The 24,257-nt window shown below is 44.1% G+C and overlaps 1 protein-coding gene across 7 annotated transcripts in view; it reads left to right on the top strand.

The window, feature by feature from the left end:
- usp32 (ubiquitin specific peptidase 32) overlaps window positions 1-24,257 on the top strand; it is a 143,041-nt gene that overhangs the window by 86,840 nt on the left and 31,944 nt on the right. For 4 of the 7 annotated variants that reach the window (XM_061783063.1, XM_061783062.1, XM_061783066.1 and 1 more), the window contains 6 exons: window positions 1,664-1,837; window positions 13,043-13,238; window positions 13,317-13,468; window positions 15,751-15,850; window positions 15,971-16,152; window positions 22,289-22,473. In XM_061783063.1, the coding sequence (XP_061639047.1) occupies window positions 1,664-1,837; window positions 13,043-13,238; window positions 13,317-13,468; window positions 15,751-15,850; window positions 15,971-16,152; window positions 22,289-22,473 (989 nt within the window). The remainder of the gene's footprint in view (window positions 1-1,663; window positions 1,838-13,042; window positions 13,239-13,316; window positions 13,469-15,750; window positions 15,851-15,970; window positions 16,153-22,288; window positions 22,474-24,257) is intronic. The other 3 variants (XM_061783068.1, XM_061783064.1, XM_061783065.1) reach the window with 2 other exon arrangements.

The following is a 24,257-nucleotide window of genomic DNA, read 5'->3' as shown; positions in this document are numbered from 1 at the left end:
GTCTCAGTCATTGTTGAGGCAGCTGACCGCAGCTGTGACCATAAAGTCGTCAGTGCCTGTCTTGGCGGAAATCCCTGAACCCGTTGGTGCACAGCAGCAGTAAGGGATGCCATCAAGCTGAAGAGTGAGTCCTATTGAGCCTTGTTGGCCTGTGGGATTCCGGAGGCAGCAGATGGGTACCGGCGGGCCAAGCAGAATGCCGCTTTGGTTGTCACCAAGGCAAAAACTCGGCCATGGGAGGAGTTCAGTTAGGCCATGGAGACCGACTTCCAGATGGCTTAGAAGTAAATTGTAGCCCACCATCTCGGGATGGAGAAGCAGTGCACCATAAACACTGTATTGGGGATGGTGTGCTGGATGATACACCTCTGCAACATCACGTGGACATCGAGGACAATTCCTCTGGATTGGCAGACCAGTGTGGCGGTCCCGTTGTTTCAACTACAAGGAGATCACACTCCTCAGCCTCCCTGGTAAGGTCTATTCGGGGGTGATGGAGAGGAAGGTCCATTGGGAAGTCGAATCTCAGGTTTAGGCGTAGCAGAGTGGTTTTTGTCCTGGCCGTGGAACAGTGAACCAGCTCTACACCCTCAGCAGGGTTCTGGAAGGTGCATGGGTGTTTGAGCAACTAGTCTACATGTGCTTTATGAACTTGGAGAAGGCGTTCGACCGTGTTCCTGTCCACACTGCCGGTCGTAAGTCGGATTAATTTCTATTGAGGGTTGGACTCCGCCAAGGCTGCTCTTTGTCACCGATTCTGTTCATAACCTTTATGGACAGTATTGCGTTGCTGCTTTGCAGATGATGTGGTTCTGTTGGCTCAAAGCTGCGATCTTAAACTCTCGTTGGAGTTTTTCGCGTCCAAGTGTGAAGCAGTTGGGATGAGAGTCAGCACCTCCAAATGTGAGACCATGGTCTACAGTTGGAAAATGGTAGAGTGCTCTCTCCGGGTCAGGGATGAGAGCCTGCCCTAAGTGGAGGAGTTCAAGTATCTTGGGGTCTTGTTCACGAGTGAGGGAAGAATGGAGCAGAAGCTCGACAGTCGGATTGGTGCAGCATCTGCATTGATGCAGACTCAGCTGAGACGAAAGGTGAAGCTCTCAATTTACTATTCGATCTACCTTCCCACCCTCACCTACGAGCTGTGGGTTGTGATTGAAAGAACAAGATCATGAATACAAGCGGCTGAAATTAGTTTCCTCCACGGGGTGTCTCGGCTCTCACTTAGATCTAGAGTGAGAAGCTCAGTCATCCGAGAGGAGCCAGATGAGGTGGCTTGAGCATCTGATTAGGATACTTTCTGGACGCCTCCCTGGTGAGATGTTCTGGCTAATCGACATGTGGGAACGAATCAGGAACCCCCTGGAGGAGCTGGATGAAGTGGCTCGGGAGAGAAAAGTCTGGGCTTCCCTGCTAAAGCTGCTGCCTCCGTGACGCGACTCTGGATAATCGGAAGACAACGGATGGATAGATGTATTTTGCTGTCTTTTTAAATAAACAATTGCTCTTTCTCTTAATAACTCACAGTAGTGAGTTGTTTAATGGAAGATTCAGAAAGAATTCCAGTTCACAGTGGCGCGTTCAAATCTGTTCATGGTGTTACAATTAGATATGCCTCTAGCGCTGCCTGTATCAGCTATTTTCCTAATTGCTTTCTTTCCAGTGGACAATAGCAAAGTACGCTCCACGCTTTAATGGCTTCCAGCAGCAGGATTCCCAAGAGCTGCTGGCATTCCTGTTGGATGGTCTCCATGAAGACTTAAACAGAGTCCACGAGAAGCCCTATGTGGAGCTTAAAGACAGTGATGGCCGGCCTGACTGGGAGGTGGCTTCTGAGGTTAGAGTTTCACACTCTTTATCAGCTTTTAAATTCAAAAAGCACAATACTACTAAAGGAGAACTACATCTATGTGTGAAACGTTGATTTCACTGCACATTTACAGTGGGTACAGAAAGTACTCAAACCCCCTTAAATTGTTCACTCTGTTATAGTGCAGCCATTTGCTAAAATCATTTAAATTCATGTTTTCCCCTCATTAATGTATACACACAAACCCATTTTGACAGAAAAAAACAGAATTGTTGAAATTTTTGCAGATTTATTAAAAAAGAAAAACTGAAATATCACACAGCCTTAATTAGTCAGACCCTTTGCTGTGACACTCATATATTTAACTTGGGTACTGTCCATTTCTTCTGTTCATCTCTGTCAGAGCAAATAAGAATCATGACATCAAAGGAACTGCCTGAAGAGCTCAGAGAGATATTCGTGGCAAGGCACAGATCTGGCCAAGGTTACAAAAACGATTTCTGCTGCACTTAAGGTTCCTAAGAGCACAGTGGCCTCCATAATCCTTAAATGGAAGACGTTTGGGATGACCAGAACCCTTCCTAGAGGTGGCCGTCCGGCCAAACTGAGCAATCGGGGGAGAATAGCCTTGGTTAGAGAGTTAAAGAAAAACCCAAAGATCACTGTGGCTGAGCTCCAGAGATGCAGTCGGGAGATGGGAGAAAGTTCTAGAAAGTCAACCATCACTGCAGCCCTCCACCAGTCACGGCTTTATGGCAGAGTGGTCCGACGGAAGCCTCTCCTCAGTGCAAGACACATGAAAGGCCGTATGGCGTTTGTTAAAAAAACACCTGAAGGACTCCAAGATTGTGAGAAATTCAGATTCTCTGGTCTGATGAGACCAAGATAGAATTTGTTGGCCTTAATTCTAAGCGCCATGTGTGGAGTAAACCAGGCACTGCTCATCACCTGTCCAATGCAGTCCCAACAGGGAAGCACGGTGGTGGCAGCATCATGCTGTGGGGGTGTTTTTTAGCTGCGGGGACAGGACGACTGGTTGCAATCAAAGGAAAGACTAATGCGGCCAAGTGCAGGGATATCCTGGATGAAAACCTGCTCCAGAGTGCTCAGGACCTCAGACTGGGCCGTAGATTCACCTTCCAACAAGACAATGACCCCAACCACACAGCTAAAATAACGGGGAAATTATTTTAGCAAATGGCTGCAATATAACAAAGAGTGAAAAATTAAAGGGGGGTCTTAATACCTTCCGTACCGACTGTATGTCGTTATGTGACAGCTGCCTTTTTCCACATTTTTATACGAGAATCATATTATTTCTAGCTGGATTAATGAATCATATCTGAGAACATTACTATATATACTGTAACTTAACTGAACTTTTCAAACCGATGGTTAAAAAGCAAATATACATGCTCCATGCCTCATAGTAATTGCAATCTGCACTGCTCAACACCTTGCTCTGGTTTACAAACTTTTTTTAAATCCAAAATACCTCCAACTAATGGAGGATGACTCATTTTTTTATCCACTAAATCCCTCGAATTCTGTCAACAGCTTTTGCCCCCTTTATAAATCCACTGCTGTGTAGGAAGTACGTGTGTAACTGCGTGTCTTCCTCATTGCTCCTGCCCTCAGCCGTCTGTCATTGGCTGGCTTCAGCTGTCATTTAACGGCCAACCTGAAATGAGGTTCACGATTGGCTAGCCTTAGCGTTGCATTGAAGAGAGAGCATAAAAATGAGCTGTACTTGCTGTTACAAGCAGGGGAAATCTATATGATTGCTTTTGTTGATTTTGAGATATTAATATCTTGAAAGTCACTGGGAGTGGAGTCACACCTGTCATGATTTCCACTCCCGGTAACTTAGTTGTCATATTTCCCGCTCCTGCCCGCTCCCGGTGACAAATTAATCTCAATGCCAAACTAAGTCTGAAATATTCATTCTGGCTGAGAAATTAGCAAAACGTTAACACTGTGGTAAATGGAGGAGTTGATTGACTTCACTAAAAGTGAAATAAAAGCTACAAAGTAACTTGTCTGTTAAAACTATAATCTGTAAATTCTGTCGCTCCCTAGGCTTGAATTCAGTATTAAAACAACAGAAACCGTTGCCTCGATATGATTTAGTATGTGATGAGTCTACAGCATTCTACATTTTTATTTTGTTCTGAATGACAGCCAGTGTGGAAAAAAGACAGATTCTTCGGAAGAGTCAATTGTTTTAAAGTCTCTACTACTGCTGCCTTTTCTGCATGCATTGCTGGGACGTTGCTGGTTCATTTTAAGTTGGGCACCTTGTTGGGCAGCTAAGGGGTCCTCGGGAAGATGTGTGCATTTCGGTTGCGGCAGAGGGCTTTTATTGTTTTCTTTTATCATCAAACCCTGTCTGCTTTTGTGATGAAGATATCAGACGAGGGCGGCATGGCTCAAGTGGCAGCGTGGTCGTCTCCCAAACCAAAGGTTCAATGGGTTCAATGCTCGGCCCCTGTGACCATGTCCATGTGTCCCTGAGCAAGATACCGAACCCCCAGCTGCGCCATCAGTAGTTCAATTAGCAAAGTGTTAAAGTGCTTTTAATACCTTGAAGGTAGAAAAGCGCTATACAAGTGACAGCCCATTTTCCATTTAGAAATATTCTTGGCAGTACAATGCAGACAGAATGAGTCATTCCCTATTGTTGCTGCGTTTGTGCACGCATTGCTTGGTGCGTGGATTTAACGTCAGCCACCTTGTTGGGCAGCTAACAAGAGGTTTTGTTCGTTAGCGAGAATTATTATTATTATTATTGTTTAGTAGGTTAAGTGTCTTGTGCAGGGACACGTTGACAACATGCGCTGAGGCGCGATTACGAACCGGCGACCCTCCGGTTGCAGGGTGCACAACCAACAAACGCCGCCGGCTTCTGTGTGTCCGAGCTCATCTGAGCAAAGTGGAAAAGTGTGCTGTGGTGTGACAAGTCCAAATTTCAAATCGTTTTTGGAACTCATGGACGTTGTGTCCTACGGGCCAAAGAGGAAAAAGGACCATCAAAATGACGAGGAAGGCGGAGGTTGCAGTATGACTGATATGATCAAACACCTCCGGATATCATGGAGTAGAACTAACACAGTCCACAATTTTGGACTCGCCGACATTCATTATTTCATTGATTTTCCATACCGCTTATCCTCACTAGGGTCGCGGGGGTGCTGGAGCCAATCTCAGCTGACTCTGGGCGAGAGGCAGTGTACACCCTGAACTGGCCGCCAGCCAATCGCAGGGCCCATATAAACATATAAACCATTCGCACTCACATTCACACCTATGGGCAATTTAGAGTTTTCAATTAACCTACTATGCAAGTTTTTGGGAGATGGGAGGAAACAGGAGTACAGGGAGAAAACCCACGCAGGCATGGGGAGAACATGCAAACTCCACACAGGTGAGGCCGGATTTGAACCCGGGTCCTCAGAACTGTGAGGCAGATGTGCTAACCAGTCGCCCACCGTGCCGCCCTCGCCAACATATGGAGTATAAAAAATCATACAAAAAGGGAATACACTTTCTTCAGTACACCGCTCCTAGAATTGATAACTTTCTTACAAATAACTCAGCTGCTAAAAACAATACTTCCAAAATACATCCAATGATAATCAGCGATCATGCTCCAATTTCTCTCTGCCTCAAACTTGAATCAAACATGATACCTTTTCCAACTGGGCGCTTTAATACTTTTCTACTGAAAGATCCAGAGTTCGATATATTTGTTGGGAAGGAATGGAAAGATTTTCTAGATATGAACGATTCCACAACTATATCTCCATCCTTTGGGAAACGGGGAAAGCTGTAATTGGAGGCAAAATCATTTCATACTCTTCCTACAAGAAAAAAAACAGAGCAAAAATTAGAAAGTGAATTGGAGATGAAACTCAAACAACTTACAGAAGAATCTGCAATAAATCAGACAGACCTACTTAGGAACCAACTGTATAATGCAAAACAATAACTTGATTGCATATTATCAAAAAGAACATAGTTCCTACTACAACAGCGAAGATCCACAAATTTTTAGCACAATAATAAAAAAAAATTCTCGCAAACCAACTTCGTAACAAAAAACAACAACACTAATTACAACCACACAAGATTCAAATGGCAAACTTAATCACCACAGGATATTAATGATATATTCTACAACTACTACAGTAGCTTATATTCATCCCACAATAAACCGAATAAAAATGACATTGAAAATGTTATCAATAACCTAAACATCCCTCAATTAACTTCAGAAAGTAAAGAGTTTTTAGACGCCCCATGAACCCTCGCAGAATTGCATAAAACGAAACAATATGCCAACAGGTAGAACGTCAGGCAATGATGGATTTTCCACAGAGTTTTATGAACATTTCTGGTCTATACTAGAACCACTATTTTTCAGAACGGTGACAGAGATAAAAGATAAAGGCCTAATTAGAAGCCATATGAACACAGCCGCAATGAAACTACTACTGAAACCGGGGAAAGACCCCACTCATCCAGCGAATTACCGTCCACTGTCACTGATTAATACGGACATCAAAATCCATTTTTAGGCTTCAACCAACCGACAAGACGGGTATTTTGTTCATCTCAAAATAGGGATTGTACCAGATTGCGGAGCAATGATATGGTGCTAACTGCAATTGTGTGGTTTCTAGACTTTCCCACCAAGATGATAAAGTGGCTGCAATAATCGGATTCTTAAAACAATTGTTGTGATAAATAGGAGGTCTGAAAGTTTGGCGCTATTGCAGTTTATCTGTTCTAGTTCCAGCCAAGATTGTTGTTCAACATTTGGATATAACCATTTAATGAGGAGCCTCCTGGAGCCGTCACCTGATCGTGATGGAGGGGTTTGTGTGTCCCAATGATCCTAGGAGTTAAGTTGTCTGGGGCTTCATGCCCCTGGTAGGGTCACCCATGATAAACACGTCCTCGGTGAGGGACCAGACAAAGCACGCTCACAGACCCCTTATGATGAGTACAAATATTGGACCTCGATTTCCCTCGCCCAGAGGTGGGTCACCGGGGCCCCCTCTGGAGCCAAACCTGGAGGTGGGGCTCGAAGGCAAGTGCCTGGTGGCCGGGCCTGCACCCATGGGGCCCAGCCGGGCATAGCCCAAAAGGGTAACGTGGGTTCCAATTCCCATGGGCTCACCACCTGTGGGAGGGGCCATAGGGGTCAGGTGCAATGTGAGCTGGGCGGTGGGCGAAGGCGGGCACCTTGGCGATCCGATCCCCGGCTACAGAAGCTGGTTCTAGGGGCGTGGAATGTCACCTCTCAGGCAGAGAAGGAGCCCAAGATGGTGTGTGAGGTAGAGAAGTTCCGACTAGATTAGTCGAGCTCTCCTCCACACACAGCTTGGGGTCTGGTGCCAGTCCTCTTGGGAGGGGTTGGACTGTCTTCCACTCTGGAGTAGCCCACGGTGAGAGGTGCCGAGCAGGTGCGGGTGTACTTATTGCCCCCCAGCTCGTCGCCTGTACATTGGGGTTCGCCCCGATGGACGAGAGGATAGCCTCCCTCCGCCTTCGGGTGGGGGGGATGGGTCCTGACTGTTGTTTGTGCCTATGCATCAAACAGCAGTTCAGAGTTCCCACCCTTTTTGTAGTCCTTAGAGGGGGTGCTGGAGAGCGCTCCCACTGGGGACTCCATCGTTCTACTGGGGGACTTCAATGCTCACGTGGGCAATGACAGTGAGACCTGGAAGGGCGTCATTGGGAGGAACGCCCCCCCCCCAAGCAAAGCCCGAGTGGTGTTCTGTTACTGGCATTCTGTCCTCAACACGGATTGTCCATACCAAAGACCATGTTCAAGCATAAGGCTGTCCATATGTGCACTTAGCACCAGAACACCCGAGGTCGCAGTTCGATGACCACTTTGTGGTTGTGTCATCGGCCGCATGTCTTGGACACTTGGGTGAAGAGTGGGGCGGAGCTGTCAACTGATTACGACCTTGTGGTGAGTTGGTTCTGATGGTGGGGGAAGATTGCCGGTCCGATCTTGGATAAGCGGAGGAAAAATGGATGGAAAAATAAGCAGAGGGAGTATTTTAAACTCCTCTGTTGCCCAGCAAAACTATTCCAGCACCAAAGGCATACAGATCCACCATTCTGCATGGCCATGCAGCTGAACAGGGCAGGTAAAAAATTAAAAAAACTGTCCCGTCTTCTTCGTCTGGCTCTGACCCTCAGTCGAGGAGAAGCGCAGTAACAGCACCGACATAAATAGTCAACCCTGAGCTAACGTTAGAAAGGTGACCATGTTTGTTCACATCTCTGCAGAGACAAATTCACATCACCTATCAGGGACTACTTGGCAAACCAAGCAGCCAGTCTGGATAAACTGCTGGGAAAAAATATGGGACGGGACAGGTAGAGATGGATAGATGAAATGGATAAGATACAGTATTTGATGTATGTAAAATAATAATGCAACATATGAATTCAAAGAATAATCTAATATAATACCACAAAGAGCTGTCACTGTGATAGACTGTACGAGTGCATGTTAGGTGTTTAAAAAAAAAAAATCATCAGACACTCATGCAGGAATGTTCATGAGGTTTTCAAAAATAAAGCGCTTGTAAAAAAATCCAAGTTCATAGGTGTGATATGAGTATACTAGTTAAAAATTTAGAGTGAAATCCGTCAAATGTAAAAAGTTAATGTAATTACATTTTATCGCGACTTTCAAATAAATTCATCCCAAAAATAACTGGTTTGCTCCCTCATTTGAACGATGCAAACTTATTTTTACCTTTCCCCCGAAAAGAATCTGAATCAAAAATCATTTGAAACCAGAAATTGAAACGAGGAACTGGAATCATCCCATTTCAAACAATGCCCAACCCTAATAATATTTAGGATGCATAAAACAAATAAAATGGTGAAGCGAGCAATTCAAATTTAAAGTGGCAAAGAAGTGCAAAGTCACGCTATTTCGGTAATTTGCCACTTCACAACGTTAGTCATACATGCAAATTAGTCACCTTTCGGCGAAATTCGCCGTTTTGAACTCAAAATAGGCCATTTACGTAAATGGTACAGATCCGATGAGTTTTTCCAGGGGGGGATGGGAGGTGCCGTCACTGACGTCATAGGCTGTTTCGTACTCCTTGAACAGTGGCAGCTCGATCCATTCCATACATCCACCATCAACACACAGATGTTTGTGAATATTATTCCGCGGCGGACTAATATGCGGCCTGAGGTTCCGCCTGTGCGCTCGAAGTCACAGGAGTTGAGTAGAAAAAAACCCTCCGTCGCTTCTGCTGTTAATATGTCACGGTACTTTTGCTCCGTTACAAGGATCTAAATGTCGCTCGCTACTTTTATTTATCAGTTATTGCTTATCAACTATATATCTCAGTACTTGAGTAATAATTTCACTGGGTACTTTTTACTCTTAAGTAACTTTTTGGAGGACTACTATTTACTTATACTTGAGTCACATTATTGTCACGTATCCGTACTCTTACTTGAGGACAATATTTGGCTACTCTACCCACCTGTGGAGCGGACATCCTCTATTGCTACTCTTATGTTTAAGCAACATTTTTGCTGATCAGATCAGCCAGTGTGGTGTTTGTTCCGCTGGTCTTTTGTATTTTTGCATTGAGGTGCTGTGGGTCAGGGCCCTTGTTGTGGTCCCAAGTGGAACCGCGAAGCATACGTAACATCGGCGACAGGCCGCTAGTACAGTTTGTATTAATTAGGAAACACGGCTACAATGATCTAATTACAACCCCAATTCCAATGAAGTTGGGACGTTGTCCATCCATCCATCCATTTTCTGAGCCACTTCTCCTCACAAGGGTCGCGGGAGTGCTGGAGCCTATCCCAGCTATCATCGGGCAGGAGGAGGGGTACACCCTGAACTGGTTGCCAGCCAATCGCAGGGCACACATAAACAAACAACCATCCGCACTCACATTCACACCTAGGGGCAATTTAGAGACTTCAATTAACCTACCATGCATGTTTTTTGGATGTGGGAGGAAACCGGAGTGCCCGGAGAAAACCCACGCAGGCACGGACGGGGAGAACATGCAAACTCCACACAGGCGGGGCCGGGGATTGAACCCCGCTACTCAGAACTGTGAGGCAGACGCTCTAACCAGTCGCCCCACTGTGCCGCCTTTGGGACGTTGTGTTAAACATAAATAAAAACAGAATACAATGATTTGCAAATCATGTTCGACCTATATTGAATTGAATACACTACAAAGACAAGATTTAATGTTCGATCTGAAAAACTTCATTGTTTATAGCAAATAATTATTAACTTAGAATTTTATGGCTGCAACAGGTTCCAAAAAAGCTGGGACAGGGTCATGTTTACCACTGTGTTACGTCACCTTTTCTTTTAACAACATTCAATAAACGTTTGGGAACTGAGGACACTAATTGTTGAAGCTTTGTAGGTGGAATTCTTGCTTGATGTACAGCTTTAGCTGTTCAACAGTTCGCGGTCTCCGTTGTTGTATTTTATGCTTCATAATGCGCCACACATTTTCAATGGGAGACAGGTCTGGATTGCAAGCAGGCCAGTCTAGTACCCGCACTCTTTTACTACGAAGCCACGCTGTTGTAACACGTGCAGAATGTGGTTTGGCATTGTCTTGCTGAAATAAGCAGGGGCGTCCATGAAAAAGACGTTGCTTGGATGGCAGCATATGTTTCTCCATAACCTGTATGTACCTTTCAGCATTTATTGTGCCTTCACAGATGTGTAAGTTACCCATGCCATTGGCACTAACACAGCCCCATACCATCACAGAGGCTGGCTTTTGAACTTTGCGTCCATAACGGTCAGGCTGGTTCTCTTCCTCTTTGGGCTGGAGGAAACGACATCCAAATTTCCCAAAACAATTTGAAATCTGGACTCGTCGGACCACAGAACACTTTTTCACTTTGCATCAGTCCATCGTAGATGAGCTCGAGCCCAGAGAAGTCGGCAGCGTTTCTGGATGTTGTTGATAAATGGCTTCGCATAGTAGAGTTTCAAGTTGCACTTACGGATGTAGCACCGAACTGTAGTTACTGACATTGGTTTTCTGAGTGTGTTCCTGAGCCCATGTGGTGATATCCTTTACTTTTCCAATGTTCCCCAACCTTCTTTGTACCGCGGACCGGTTAGGAGTCGCCATTTTTCTCACGGAACGGCTGTGGTGGCGTGCATATATATATATATATATACTGGTTAGAGCGTCAGCCTCACAGTTCTGAGGACCCGGGTTCAGTCCCCGGCCCCGCCTGTGTGGAGTTTGCATGTTTTCTCCCCGTGCCTGCGTGGGTTTTCTCCGGGCACTCCGGTTTCCTCCCACATCCCAAAAACATGCATTAATTGGAGACTCTAAATTGCCCGTAGGTGTGACTGTGAGTGCGAATGGTTGTTTGTTTCTATGTGCCCTGCGATTGGCTGGCAACCAGCTCAGGGTGTACCCCGCCTCCTGCCCGATGACAGCTGGGATAGGCTCCAGCACGCCCGCGACCCTACTGAGGAGAAGCGGCTCAGAAAATGGATGGATGGATATATATACACACACACACACACGCTTGCCTTGCTTCTACTTCCTCCTTCGCCGTTCGTGGTGCGTCCACTGTGGGCGCAATGCAGGAGTGGGGGTCGGAGTTGTTGTAGCCAGACTAGACTGCAGTTCCGTAGCTTCTCAATAAGATTAGACGTTTAACTCCGTAAAAGTAGTTCTGCCTGTGTCGAACAGCAACCTACGACTGTATTTGTATCAGAGCGGAGTTGGTGCGTGAGAGTTAACTGTTGCGATAAACCCATATTTTAAGTAGGACTCCTGATATAATGTTTTGTTCAAAAGAACAAATCTTTTGAGTAAACGCAATGAGCTGAATTAGTTTATGAAATGATTTCGTTCTTTGAGCTCTGCCGCCGTTAGCCAGCCCGCTCGGACCGGAAACGGAAGCGTGCAGTCTCGACGTGTCAATTGAGACGCGCAGCTGTTGCGGTGGAGATCCGGTCATTTTTCAAAATAAAACACATTGACACGCGAATTGCAATACAACAGAAATTATATAAATTGGTCATTCTTTCTCTGCGGCCCGGTAACAAATGCCTCATGGCCCAGTACTGGCCCGCGGCCCGGTGGTTGGGGACCACTGCTTTACAAATTGATGTCGGTTTTTGATGCAGTGCCACCTGCCACCTCCTCAACTTTCTCAGTCTTTTTTGCCACCTGTCCCAGCTTTTCTGGAACGTGTTGCAGCCATAAAATTCCAAGTTAATGATTATTTGCTAAAAACAAGGTTTGTCAGTTTGAACATTAAATATCTTTGTAGTGTATTCAATTAAAACATAGGTTGAACATGATTTGCAAATCATTGTTCTCTGTTTTTATTTATGTTTAACACAACGTCCCAACTTCATTGGAATTGGGGTTGTAGTTTACTGATGTTAATGTTAAATGTATTAAGCGACGGAGCGCTGTTAAGGATTATGTCACAACACAGAATGAACTAACTTCAAATTCAGAAATGGCCAATAAAAACAGAAAAATATTGTACTTAATATTTTCCTGGAGGATGCATTTGGGATTACCCTTTGAAGTTGGTAATAGTGAAACAAACAATGATTTTAGTTGATTCTTTGCTCCTCAGAACTGTGAGGCTGACGCTCTAACCAGTCGGCCACCGTGCCGCCAACAAACAAAAAAAAATTTTTTTTTGCCTTATTGTACTCTTTAGAGTCTTCTAGATTGCTGAATTTATGGTAAAATAAAAAATATTCTCGGCAGGGGCTCGGTGGATCCCCCACCCCCCACCTAAAATGTATTTATTTTTGTCACATTTTTCATGCCTCTGGTGTTTGCATGTCTGGTTAGTGTAAGTCAACAAGTGCACTCAACCACACTCCCTAAAGCACTTTGTTTTCCGTTTATCTTGCTCTCTGATGGAGAGAGGTCAGATGGTTCATCTGATAATGTTAGTGTTGCTGCTGTTGCAATTAAAACATGACAAAGTGCAACAAGATTTATCTGCGGTTTGATTTAGAGCCCAGTGTTTTAGATGATGGCCTCCTTTTGTTTTGTTACATTTTCAGTGGTCAGACTAAAATATGTAAAATAAGACTTCTGGCCGCAGTCTTATTTCTTTCAAGGAGTGGCCAAGGAGATTAATTCACATTGTTGTATTTTCTGGTTCAATATAAATAAGCAGAGGTTGATCTTTGTGTAAAAGGAGACTATGTTCAACTTCAAGGCATGGGAGAATCACCTGCGTAGGAACCGCTCTATTGTGGTGGATCTTTTCCATGGTCAACTAAAGTCACAAGTAAAATGCAAGACCTGTGGCCACATCAGCTCACGTTTTGACCCTTTCAACTTCTTGTCCCTGCCTCTACCCATGGATAGATCCATGCATCTGGAGATAACCGGTGAGTGTTGACCGTTTTAGCTTATTTGCTACATTTCAGCTTCTTGATTGATAATAATGTTTTGTGGTGTATTTCCAGTTATTAAACTGGATGGTTCCACTCCTGTGTGCTATGGCTTAAGGTTAAATATGGATGAGAAATACACCGGACTAAAAAAGCTGCTGAGTGTCATGTGCAAACTGAAGCCTGAACAGATTCTTCTCGCTGAAGTTCATGGTGCCAAAATTAAGGTACTCATTAAGGTTGCATTTACTGTATTTATGTCAAATTCGATGTTGTGACTGTTTGTGAACTGAAGCATAATTTATGCACCGATGCACTATTTCTCCCATAATTCTGATGATAAACAAATGTATTCGTTAACATGGGCATTTGTGAACTGTGATTCCACAGTATATGAAGATATAGTTAATCCAGCATAATTCTTTCCCGCAAGCAAATTCACTAGGATTTGACGTCACCTCCTTTGGTCACTGGGATACACTTAACATCAGCCTCCGGTGTCACTAATGCCAATTTCACATGCTTAACTCATTCCCTGCCAATGCCATCATGAAGAATCCATCTATTCCCTGCCAATGCCGTCTAAAGAGGTCAATGGTGTTTTTTAACGGGGATGGGTGAGGGGAGGGTCTTGTGCAGTTTTTGTGTGATTGTCAAGCCTCTGGATAACTACAATGAGGAATGCCACCCTGTAGAGGGCAACAATGCCTTGAGCTGAACATCCCTCCCTCAGAGGAGAAAGAAGGAGGGGCCGGGGTGCAAGAGACAATGAGAAGACATAATGTATAGTGCAAACATAATGGCAGAAAAGAGAGAAGACAAAATCAAATAAAAAAATCGAAAAGAAAATGCTTTCGGTACTAGAAATTTATTGTGCCAAGTTTTATCCATATGTGGATAAAACTTTGCTACATTTTATGCGCAAGGTAATAAAAACCTGGACGAAACGGTAGAGGAGGACAATTTGGAGGAAAAAAGTGCAAGTGTGGGAGCCCCATTTGTTCATGCATTTTTGTCTAATGTAAATTCTGTCTATAGTTATACTTGTAAATAAATAATTTTTCTGTCAAAAGTACGTTCTCCGTATTGTTTTATGTTCAGATGTTCGAGATTTTCACTAAAGTTCCACAGATATTTTGGTGTCAAAGTCATTGTTCTGCTTGATGTGTCTGCTTTCACAAAAAGGCTATTTTCTCAATTTCTTTCCTCCGGAAACAGATTTGGCTGAAAGTAGCCGATATTTGACTGCTGATTACTAAAGAACTGTATAAGCTAGAAACACTTTTTTTTTCTGATGAAAGAAGAGCGTCTCATTTTTCTTTGGGTGGTTTTGGTGTTTACATCGTCATAGTACACAGTATTCGGTTGGGCTTTCAAAATCAGTGAAATTGCTCGAAAATGCCTGGCAGTCTTGGGGTTCCCTGCTCAGGAAACGGCTGGCGGTGAATGAGTTAACAGTGTGTAGTAATTGCCAAAACCCATGGTCAAGGGTGCACCTCAAGCTATGCCCCCACCAAACAGTCACCCAACCTTCCTGATTTCCCAGCGACTTGGGTTGCGTCAAGAGAATGGTTCATACGGGCCACCTCGACGACAGTGGGTGTTTGAAGATCCTGTATAAGGTTCTAAATTACTAATCCTCGCCTCTATAATAGCTAACAGATTACACTTGATGGAGTAATAAAACACACATCAAGCAAAGGAGATTCGGAGAATACAGAGAAGCCATGGGAATTCGTAAGATAACTTTAATGTCAAGTAGTAAACAACGGTAAAATGTGGGCTTAGATCGTACACCTAACAGTAGTTTAAAAGAGTAGAGTAGTCAACTATGAATGTTATATTAAGTTTTGATGAATATGCTTGGTTCCAATGATGGGTGGGTGTGAGGAGGTTTGTGTTAGAGGATCGGCGATGTCAACTGGAGGAGTGATGGGGCTGGAGGTCTAATGAGTGCTTTTAGGTGATGAGCCTGAGTTAATATTTAATAGGGTGCTGGATGGCGAGACGGGTGACATGGTCTGTGGAGTGTGTGTATTAGTAAACAGCCGGAATCAGTAGAGAATTGTATTGCAAAAGGCGTGTTGGCCTGTTAGGCTATGAACCTCATATGAGCTAAGTAACATAGCCTCATACTGTATGAGCTAAGTGACTACCAACCTCGGACTGGTAATCATTATCCCTGCACCGTGTGGTTCACTTACTGGTAAACTAAATACAAGCATAAAAAAAACCATTTCAGTTGGCATTGGTCCATTGTTGCTGGTGTGGACACCACACACAACATACAGTACATCAACAAATGAGACAGTATAGGACAGTATTTATTTACCTTGTACCAATGTTTTTCATGTTCATTCAGAAACTTTGAACCAGGCAAATTTCATGCAAATTGGAGTTTTTCTTGGCATCGCCTTGTTTCAGTGACACTAAACACAATTGTCTAACTTGACAAATGCAACTTTGTCTTCTCAAAACAGGTCTGATTTCTGCTATGTTTTATGTTCAGAATTTCTCCCAGGATCACCAGAAGGTCCGTCTGACTGTAAGCAGCTTTTTGTGTGCTTTTGAGATCCCAGTGCCAGGTTCTCCAGCATCAAAACCGCCAGGTCAGCCTTCCCAATTATTACTACAGTACTGGGTTTATTATTCAGGTTGTAAGTAATCCACGCAATAAATTCTCTCTTTTCCACTTTCTATTTACTCATCATATGAATACAATGCTGTAGTCAACAGTATAACATCTAATGGTCACCAAGAAAATGACCCCGTCCTCATTTGGAACGAATGGCCACCCAGTGCAGTCTGCAATCCAGAAGCGTCACTGGCGAAGGGGTTCCTAAATGTGCAAAATATCCTGGGAAATGGTAGTGCTGTTACTGGCTACATCATTGCCATGCACAGAAAGATGGTGAGAATCACATTTGAATTATAGTGTACCAGTAATTAGTTTTCCAGGTGCAAGAAAAATTCTGTACTATTTGGATTTACCTTGATTTCTGCATAACGTCGATGTCGGGTGGAATATCGCAAACCACTTCTTTTCAGGAAATAAAAGAAGACGCCATGTTGCTTGAGTTACCAACCACTGCATCTTTCAAATTGGTATTATACTGACAACGTGGCAAGTGTGATGTAGGACCAAACCACCAGAATAGGATTTTAATGAAGGCTGAATCCACGTGACAGATCGATTCAAAGCCAGAATACAGAGTAGTCAACTTGCACAGGTGACTGTCGGACACTCTGACACTGATTGCGTTGTCAGCAAAGCCTTAAATAGGCGGTGTAGCTGGCAAACTGTGATTGGCTGGCTTTGGCTGGTGACAGAGGAAATGGCAGGCAGACTGTGACATATACAGTGGGTACGGAAAGTATTCAGACCCCCTTAAATTTTTAAGTATGTTATAGTGCAACCATTTGCTAAAATCATTTAAGATCATTTTTTCCCCCTCATTAATGTGCAGACGGCACCCCATTTTGTTGAGATATTTGCAGATTTATTGAAGAAAAACTGAAATATCACACAGCCATAAGTATTAAATACAAGCAGCACATCGACTGTCCTACCAGGCAAAATAACATTTTAGACCACTGCTACACTACGGTAAAAAACGCATACCGTGCTATACCTCGTGCAGCCCTGGGCTCGTCTGATCACTGCTTAATTCACTTAATACCGACGTACAGGCAAGAACTTAAATGCGCTAAGCCTACAGTGAAAACAGTGAAAAAGTGGACCAATGAAGCAAAGATGGAACGACTAAATCAGTCTGGCATGCATTCCAATCGCTGACTAATTACAAGCGACGATCCCCCCAAGCTGAGAACAATAGCACACTAGCCAACGACTTGAATACCTTCCACTGCAGATTTGAAAAGGACACTTTCACACCCCACACCCACCCGGCCGCAATCACACACCTGACTTCTGCGTCAACCATCCATGAACAGGATGTGAGACGCATCTTCAAACGACAAAAGATTAACAAAGCGGCAGGCCCAGACCATGTGTCCCCGTCCTGCCGCAAAAGTCTGCGCGGACCAGCTCGCGCCAGTCTTCACTCAGATCTTCAATAGATCTCTGGAACTGTGTGACGTACCATCCCGTTTCAAACGCTCCACCATCATTCCAGTCCCCAAGAAACCTGCAATCTCGGGTCTAAATGACTACAGGCCTGTCGCTTTGACATCTCTGGTCATGAAGTCCTTTGAACGTCTCGTGCTGGACCACCTCAAGAGTGTCACAGGTCCCCTGCTGGATCCCCTGCAGTTTGCCTAACCAAGCGAACAGGTCTGCGGATGATGCAGTCAACATGGGACATACACAAGGTAACTCAATTCGCTTTACATGATTAAAAGCACTTAAAAACAAAGAACAAAAACAGCTTATAAACATTTAAACAAAGAGAAAAAACATAAAAATACAATTAAAACAGCGTAGAGTGCAAGAAATATTTCAACGTGGAAATGCTCTAAAAAGCATCGGAAAAAAGAAGAGTTTTTAACCGGGACTTAAAAACGTGCACAGTTGGCGCTGACGTCACTTCTGTTGACAACTCATTCTATTTGTGTATAGCATAATAGCTAAATGCTGCTTCACCATTTTTGCTTTGGACTCTTGTCCTCCACTATTTGACCTGAGTCTGTCAATCTCCGATCCCTACTGGGTTTATAGTCCATTAGCATTTCATTCATGTATTCAGGACCTAAACCGTTTAGTGATTTATAGACCAGTAGCAGAAGTTTATAATCTATTCTCAAGCTGACTGGAAGCCAGTATAAAGAATTTAGAATTGGAGTGTTATGCTCTGACCTCTTTGTTCTGGTCAGAACCCGAGCTGCAGCATTCTGAATGAGCTGCAGCTGTTTAATGTTCTTTTTAGGGAGTCCAGTCAGAAGACCGAAGTCAAGTCTACATGAGATAAAAGCATGGATGAGCTTCTCCTGGTCTGCTTGACACATGCAAGCCTTCAATCTGGATATGCTCTTCAGATGGTAGAAGGCAGTTTTAGTAATGAATTTGATATGACTGTTGAAAGTCAGATCGGAATCTATCAGACCACCAATGTTTCGGACTTGGTCTTTGGTTTTTAAAGAGAGGGACTCCAGGTATTTGCTAAGAGCAGTCCTCTTCTCTTTATTTCCCAAAACAATTATCTGTTTTGTTGTGGTTGAATTAAAGAACATTTTGGCACATTCAGTTATCTGTTTTAGACAGTGACACAACACCTCAATTTAACTGTAGTCATCTGGAGACACTGCTAGATATAACTGTGTGTCATCTGCATAGCTATGATAGGCAAAATCCTCAAATGTATAGCAGAGTTCTTTCCATTTTTTTCCCCATGTTATTGTCAACATGAATGTTAAAGTCTCCCGTTATGACAAAATAGTTGAAGTCAGTACTAATAAACGACAGCAGTTCTGAGAAGTCAGATATCAGTCAGATCTCCAGATAAGGTTCTTCATGGGTGGAGGAGGGGCCCTTCGCATCTTAGTGGATGGTGGTTTCAGGTGAGGGGGGATGGGAGGAAGATCTTAGCATCGTGTGCGTTGGATTCCAATATTGACAATAGTCTTCATCCTGTCCGTCACACCAAGCAGAGAATTTAGGCTAGTCGAGAGTGAGTTTTGCGTTGGGCTTTGCTCCAATGGGGCAGCGAGGGGTGTGGGAGATTCACCGTGCTGACTCATCTCATTTCTCATTCGCTCCGTCGATTGTTTGGATGGAGCTAATGAATTCGTCTGCGCCTCGTGTCGCCTTACCTCCTGTTCCGCCGATTTTTTGGGAACAACTGCATCTTTTTGTCCTTCAGCCATGTCACCAATGCCAGTGTTTTCTTTTGGGGCCGCTGAATGACGTACACAATAAAAATTGTGGCAGCCAATAACTTAACCCCTTGTCTATTTAGACAGAAACCGTCTGCCTTGTAAAGATGTCTGCGCTCCCCAAAAATGCCGAAATTGTCAATAAAACCCACGGATAGTGCAGTACACGTTTCTGTGAGCCACTTATTTAATTGACTGAGCCTAGAGAAACGTTCATCTCCAAATCGTACAGGTGGGAGAGGTCAACTACTAAAAACCACGGCATCCAAACATTGCACTTTTGTTAGGCGATCAATGAAATCTCGCTTCAGTACCTCTGATTCCTGCTTAAGAACATCCAGGGCCCCTGTGTGTATAATGAAATAGTTCACAGTTGGGTGCTGATTAGTGACCTCCAGGATTTTTTTCGAGATATCAGACACCATGTCATTGGTAAAACACAGTACTTTGGTGTTCTTCTCACTGCAAAAAACGTTTCACATCCTTGATAGCTCCATCACCAACTATTAACGTTTGGGGTGCCATTTTTTTCTTGTATGATTTATTTTCATACCTTTCAGTGGTGGTGGGAAATGAAGATTCTTGACTCATATCTATTTGTAAGTCTGATGTCAATGTTTCGCATTGACCCGCGTCCTTTTTTCTTGCCCTTCGCTGTAGCTACCATCCACGGCCGCACACTCGGGGTTCAAGCAGCCCGCAACGCAGGCCAGCCGGATTCCTCGGTAATTGCTGGTTTTGTGTCCTCCCTTTTAGATGTTGTCCCATATCTTTGGGCTTTGCTCTCAGTAAATTCCAGGGAGAACTGCTGGAAGGTCCATTACCGTACAGTCCCACAGGTTTCAAAATATCCAGGATTCGCTGCTTCTAATTTTTTTTAGAAGAAAAACAAGCTTATCCGGAAGAAAAAATTTAAACAGAAGCAAAGCAAGGCACCTGCACAGGTTTCCCCAGGTGTCATTAAATTGTTTGGTTCAATTGTCTCAGTAGGGTTCAATATGGGGAAGACTGCAGACTTGACAACTGGCCAGAAGAACATCATAGGATGGGTAAGCCAGAAAAGTTCATAGCTAAGGAGGCTGGCTGTTCACAGAGTGCTGTGTCCAAGCATATCGTTGGAAGGACAAAATGTGGCAGGAGAAGATGCACCAGCAAAAGAGATGACTGTGGGCTTCAGTGGATTATCAAACGGAGAAGATTCAAGAATCCATCAGAGATCCAGAAAGAGTGGAATGAGGCGGGAGTCACAGCTTCAAAAATCACCACATTCAGACACATCCGGGAGATGGGCTACAACTGTCGGGTTCCTCGGGTCAAGCCACTTCTGAGCCTGAGCCAACGTAAAGTGTCTAAACTGGGCCAAGTAGAAGGAGCACTGGACTGTTGGCCAGTGGTCCAAGGTCCTCTTTTCCGATGAAAGTAATGTGTGCCTTTCATTCGGGAATCAAGGTCCAAGGGTTTGGAGGAAAACTGGTGAAGAACAGAACTCAAGCTGCTTGAGGTCCAGTGTAAAATATCCACAGTCAGTCATGATTTGGGGTGCAATGTCCAGTACAGGTGTTGGTAAACTCTGCTTTCTTAAATCCAAGATCACCGCAACCAGAATGTTTTAGAGGACTTCATGATCCCTTCTGCTGAGGGTCTGAATGGAGGTGCATATTTCATCTTCCAGCAGGACCTGCCTGGCCCCTGCCCATACTGCCAGAAGCATCAAAACCTGGTTTGATGCCCATGCCATCACAGTGCTAGACTGGCCAGCCAACTCGCCAGATCTACACCCCATTGAGAATCTATGGGGTATTATCTAGAGGAAAATGAGGGCCCAGACCCGATAACAAAGAACTGAAAGCATGCATCAAGAAAATCTGGGTATCCATAGCTCCCAGGCAATGCCCCACAGGCTGATGGCCTCAATGCCACGGCGCATCGAGGCAGTGATTAAAGCAAACGGATTCCCAACCAAGTATTGAAGATGAACATATCATTTTGAAAGTACCATATTTTATTTGATTTAATGTGACCCTAATTTCTTTTTTTTTCTACAAAAACAGCGAACTAAATGGTGATTTCTTCACAGTATTCACATTTTTTAAATTCCTGATTTTGTGGGTCTTATGAGCTGGAAGCCCAAAATTTGTGAAAATAAACAAATAAATACTTGAAATTGTTTAAATTGTGTGCCCTGAATCTATAATCTATGAAAGTTTAACTTTTTGAATGGAATTATGGAAATAAAAACGTTCCCATGATATTCAAATTTTTTGGAAAGGGTCTGTAGATTTTGGTGACAATCGGTCACAGTTTTGGGACATTACGCGTCATAATACTTTTGGCTGACACGCATTGCAAGAATTCTTGTGGGATGACATGGCTGTCTTCTTTCCTCAAGGAGGCATTTCAACGGTCGATTTTTTTTTTTAAACACCATACCTTCCAACATGTTGCACCATCACTATTTCCACTCATCATTGTCTAAGAAAAAAAACCACATCCAGACTTTCATCCATCCATCCATTTTCAACACCGCTTATCCTGGTTAGGGTCACAGGGCGCTGGAGCCTATCCCAGCAGACTTCGGGCGAAAGGCGGACTACACCCTGAACTGGTCGCCAGTCAGTCGCAGGGCACACAGGCACGGACAACCATTCGCACTCACATTCACACCGTCACTGAGTGGGAACCGAACCCACGCTGCTCACACCAAAGTCAGGCGAGTGTACCACTACACCATCGGTGACTCATCCAGACTTTCAATGTAGGCAATTTTGACACCAAAGAATACGTACAAATTCAGTGAGGAAATGTAATCCGCTCCTGCTTGCTACGTCCAAATTGTGGGCGGACCAAAATCTGGCTGAAAATCAAATATTGCATCTGTCTTTTTGGGGAAGATTTTTTCTGCAAACATCATTTGTAAGTCCAGAACTGAAATAAGTGCAAATGTTCTCACCATTAACTAGTTCCTTTAAGAAAACTTGGAAAAACTTGAAAACTTGAGGTTTTGTATTATTGGGACTTTACAGTGATGAAGATCAGATCATGTTAATAAGATAACCTTTATTTGTCCCACAATGGGGAAATGACCAATATGCAGAAATCCAGGTAATTTCAAGGGTTCACATACTTTTTTGTGACTCCATCTTACGTTCTAGTTTGCCAAAAATGTACAGTATAAATCTGCTTACAGAATAATATTCCATCTCTTGCTCTTTCAGATGCGTACAGAGCTTTACTTCTTGTCATCTCAGAAGAACCGACCCAGTCTATTTGGCATGCCACTGATTGTTCCCTGCACTGTCCACACCACTAAGAAGAACCTGTATGATGCTGTCTGGATGCAAGTATCTCGACTTGTCAGCCCACTGCCGCCTCAGGATTCAAGCAACCATGCCCAGGATTGGTAGGCTTATTCTTTGCAGTCCAGCACAAGGCAACAACAAACAATTTTTAGATGAGTTCCATGGTGAAGTTTTAACTGTTCACATTTTTCCAAATCCGTACACATTAAACCGTTCATAGCAGTATTCAGATCTACTCTGCCAGGTGCACACCCTCATTGGGCCAAAAGCGTGACGTTATGTCTGCGATGCAAATTCAAATCATGCTGTGAAGCAATCATTCTTTTATTTATTTATTTATTTATTTTTTGTCTCCATGCAAAGACTGGTTAAAAATGTTATATTGTAAAGACACAATAATTATTATAATAATTACGACTAATAATAATGATAAGTATAGCACTTTTCTTCATATTTAAAGAAATCTAACATGGGTGCACACGAACATTGAGACAAAAACTTGTACAGGACAGATAACAATAATAACGGGGTGTGGGAAGCGTGTCAGAAGATGGTCAGATGTCGGAGGCTATCTTGGAAGAGGTGATAGAAGATAGAAGAGGAAGAGATTTGAGTTGACTTTGAAATAGGGATGTTGTGATACAAGTTTTTCAGTTCCGATAGGATACCGAAATTGCAGCCTTGAGTATTGGCCGTTACCGATATTGATCCGATATATCAGCACGAATCATCCATCCATTTTGCTCCACTTATACGAGGTCGGGTTGCGGAGGCAGCAACTTCAGCAGGGAAGCACAGACGTCCCTCTCCCCAGCCGCTTCTTCCAGCCCCTCCCGGAGGCCCGAGCTTCTCAACTATCTCTAAGGGAGAGCCCGGACACCCTGCTTGTGTGGCCGCTTGTGTCCGTGATCTTGTTCTTTCGGTCAGCTCGTGACCAGGGGTTAACATAGGTCTTCACCACGACAGTCCGATACAGTCACTGCAGACGCTACACCAATCTGCCTCTCGATCTCCCGTTCCATTCTTTCCTGACTCGTGAACAAGACCCTGAAATAGTTGAATTCCTCCACTTGGGACAGGCTCTCCTCCTTCATCCGGAGAGGGCACTCCACCCTTCCCTGACTGAGGACCATGGCCTCAGATTTGGAGGTGCTGATTTTCATCCCAGCCACTTCACACTCTGCTGCGAACTGTTCCATTGAGAGTTGGAGATCACGGCTTGATGAAGCAATCAGAGCCACATCATCTTCAAAAAGCAGCAATACTGACGTCATCAAACCAAACACCCTCAACATCCCAGCTCCGCCAATAAATTCTGTCCATAAAGGTAATGAATAGAATTGGTGGCAAAAGGCAGCTTTGGCAAAGTCTATCTCTCACTGGAAACAAATCCAACTTACTGCCGGCAATGTGGACCAAACGCTGACACCAATCATACAGGGACCGAAAAGTCCGTATCAGGGAGTCTGGCAACCCATACTCTCGGCGCACCCCCACAGGACTCCCCGAGACAGACAGTCAAACGCCTTCTCTAAGTCCACAAAACACATGTAAACTGGTTGGGCGAACTCCAATGCACTCCAAAAATGGCGGGTACTCTGAACTGCTGTTTGGTGTATTGGTACAAACAACAGTTGAGACCAGTCCCCCCCACCCAAAGGCAGAGGGAGGCTACCCTCTCGTCCACCGGTGTAAACCCCAACATACAGGCACCGAGTAGGGGGGCAATGCCCACACCTGCTCGGCTCCTCTCACCGTGGGAAACTCCAGGGTGGAAAAGAGTCCAACCCGTTTCAAGAGGACTGGTACCGGAGCACAAACTGTTTGTAGTGGTGAACCCGACTATATATATAGTCAGAACTTCTCAACACCGGACATCACCTCG

Source organism: Phyllopteryx taeniolatus, chromosome 8 (genome assembly GCF_024500385.1).
Source record: "Phyllopteryx taeniolatus isolate TA_2022b chromosome 8, UOR_Ptae_1.2, whole genome shotgun sequence".
Classification (NCBI taxonomy): Eukaryota; Metazoa; Chordata; class Actinopteri; order Syngnathiformes; family Syngnathidae; genus Phyllopteryx; species Phyllopteryx taeniolatus.
The sequence above is the reverse complement of the archived record's forward strand: the minus strand, read 5'-3'. Positions and strand labels throughout refer to the sequence as shown.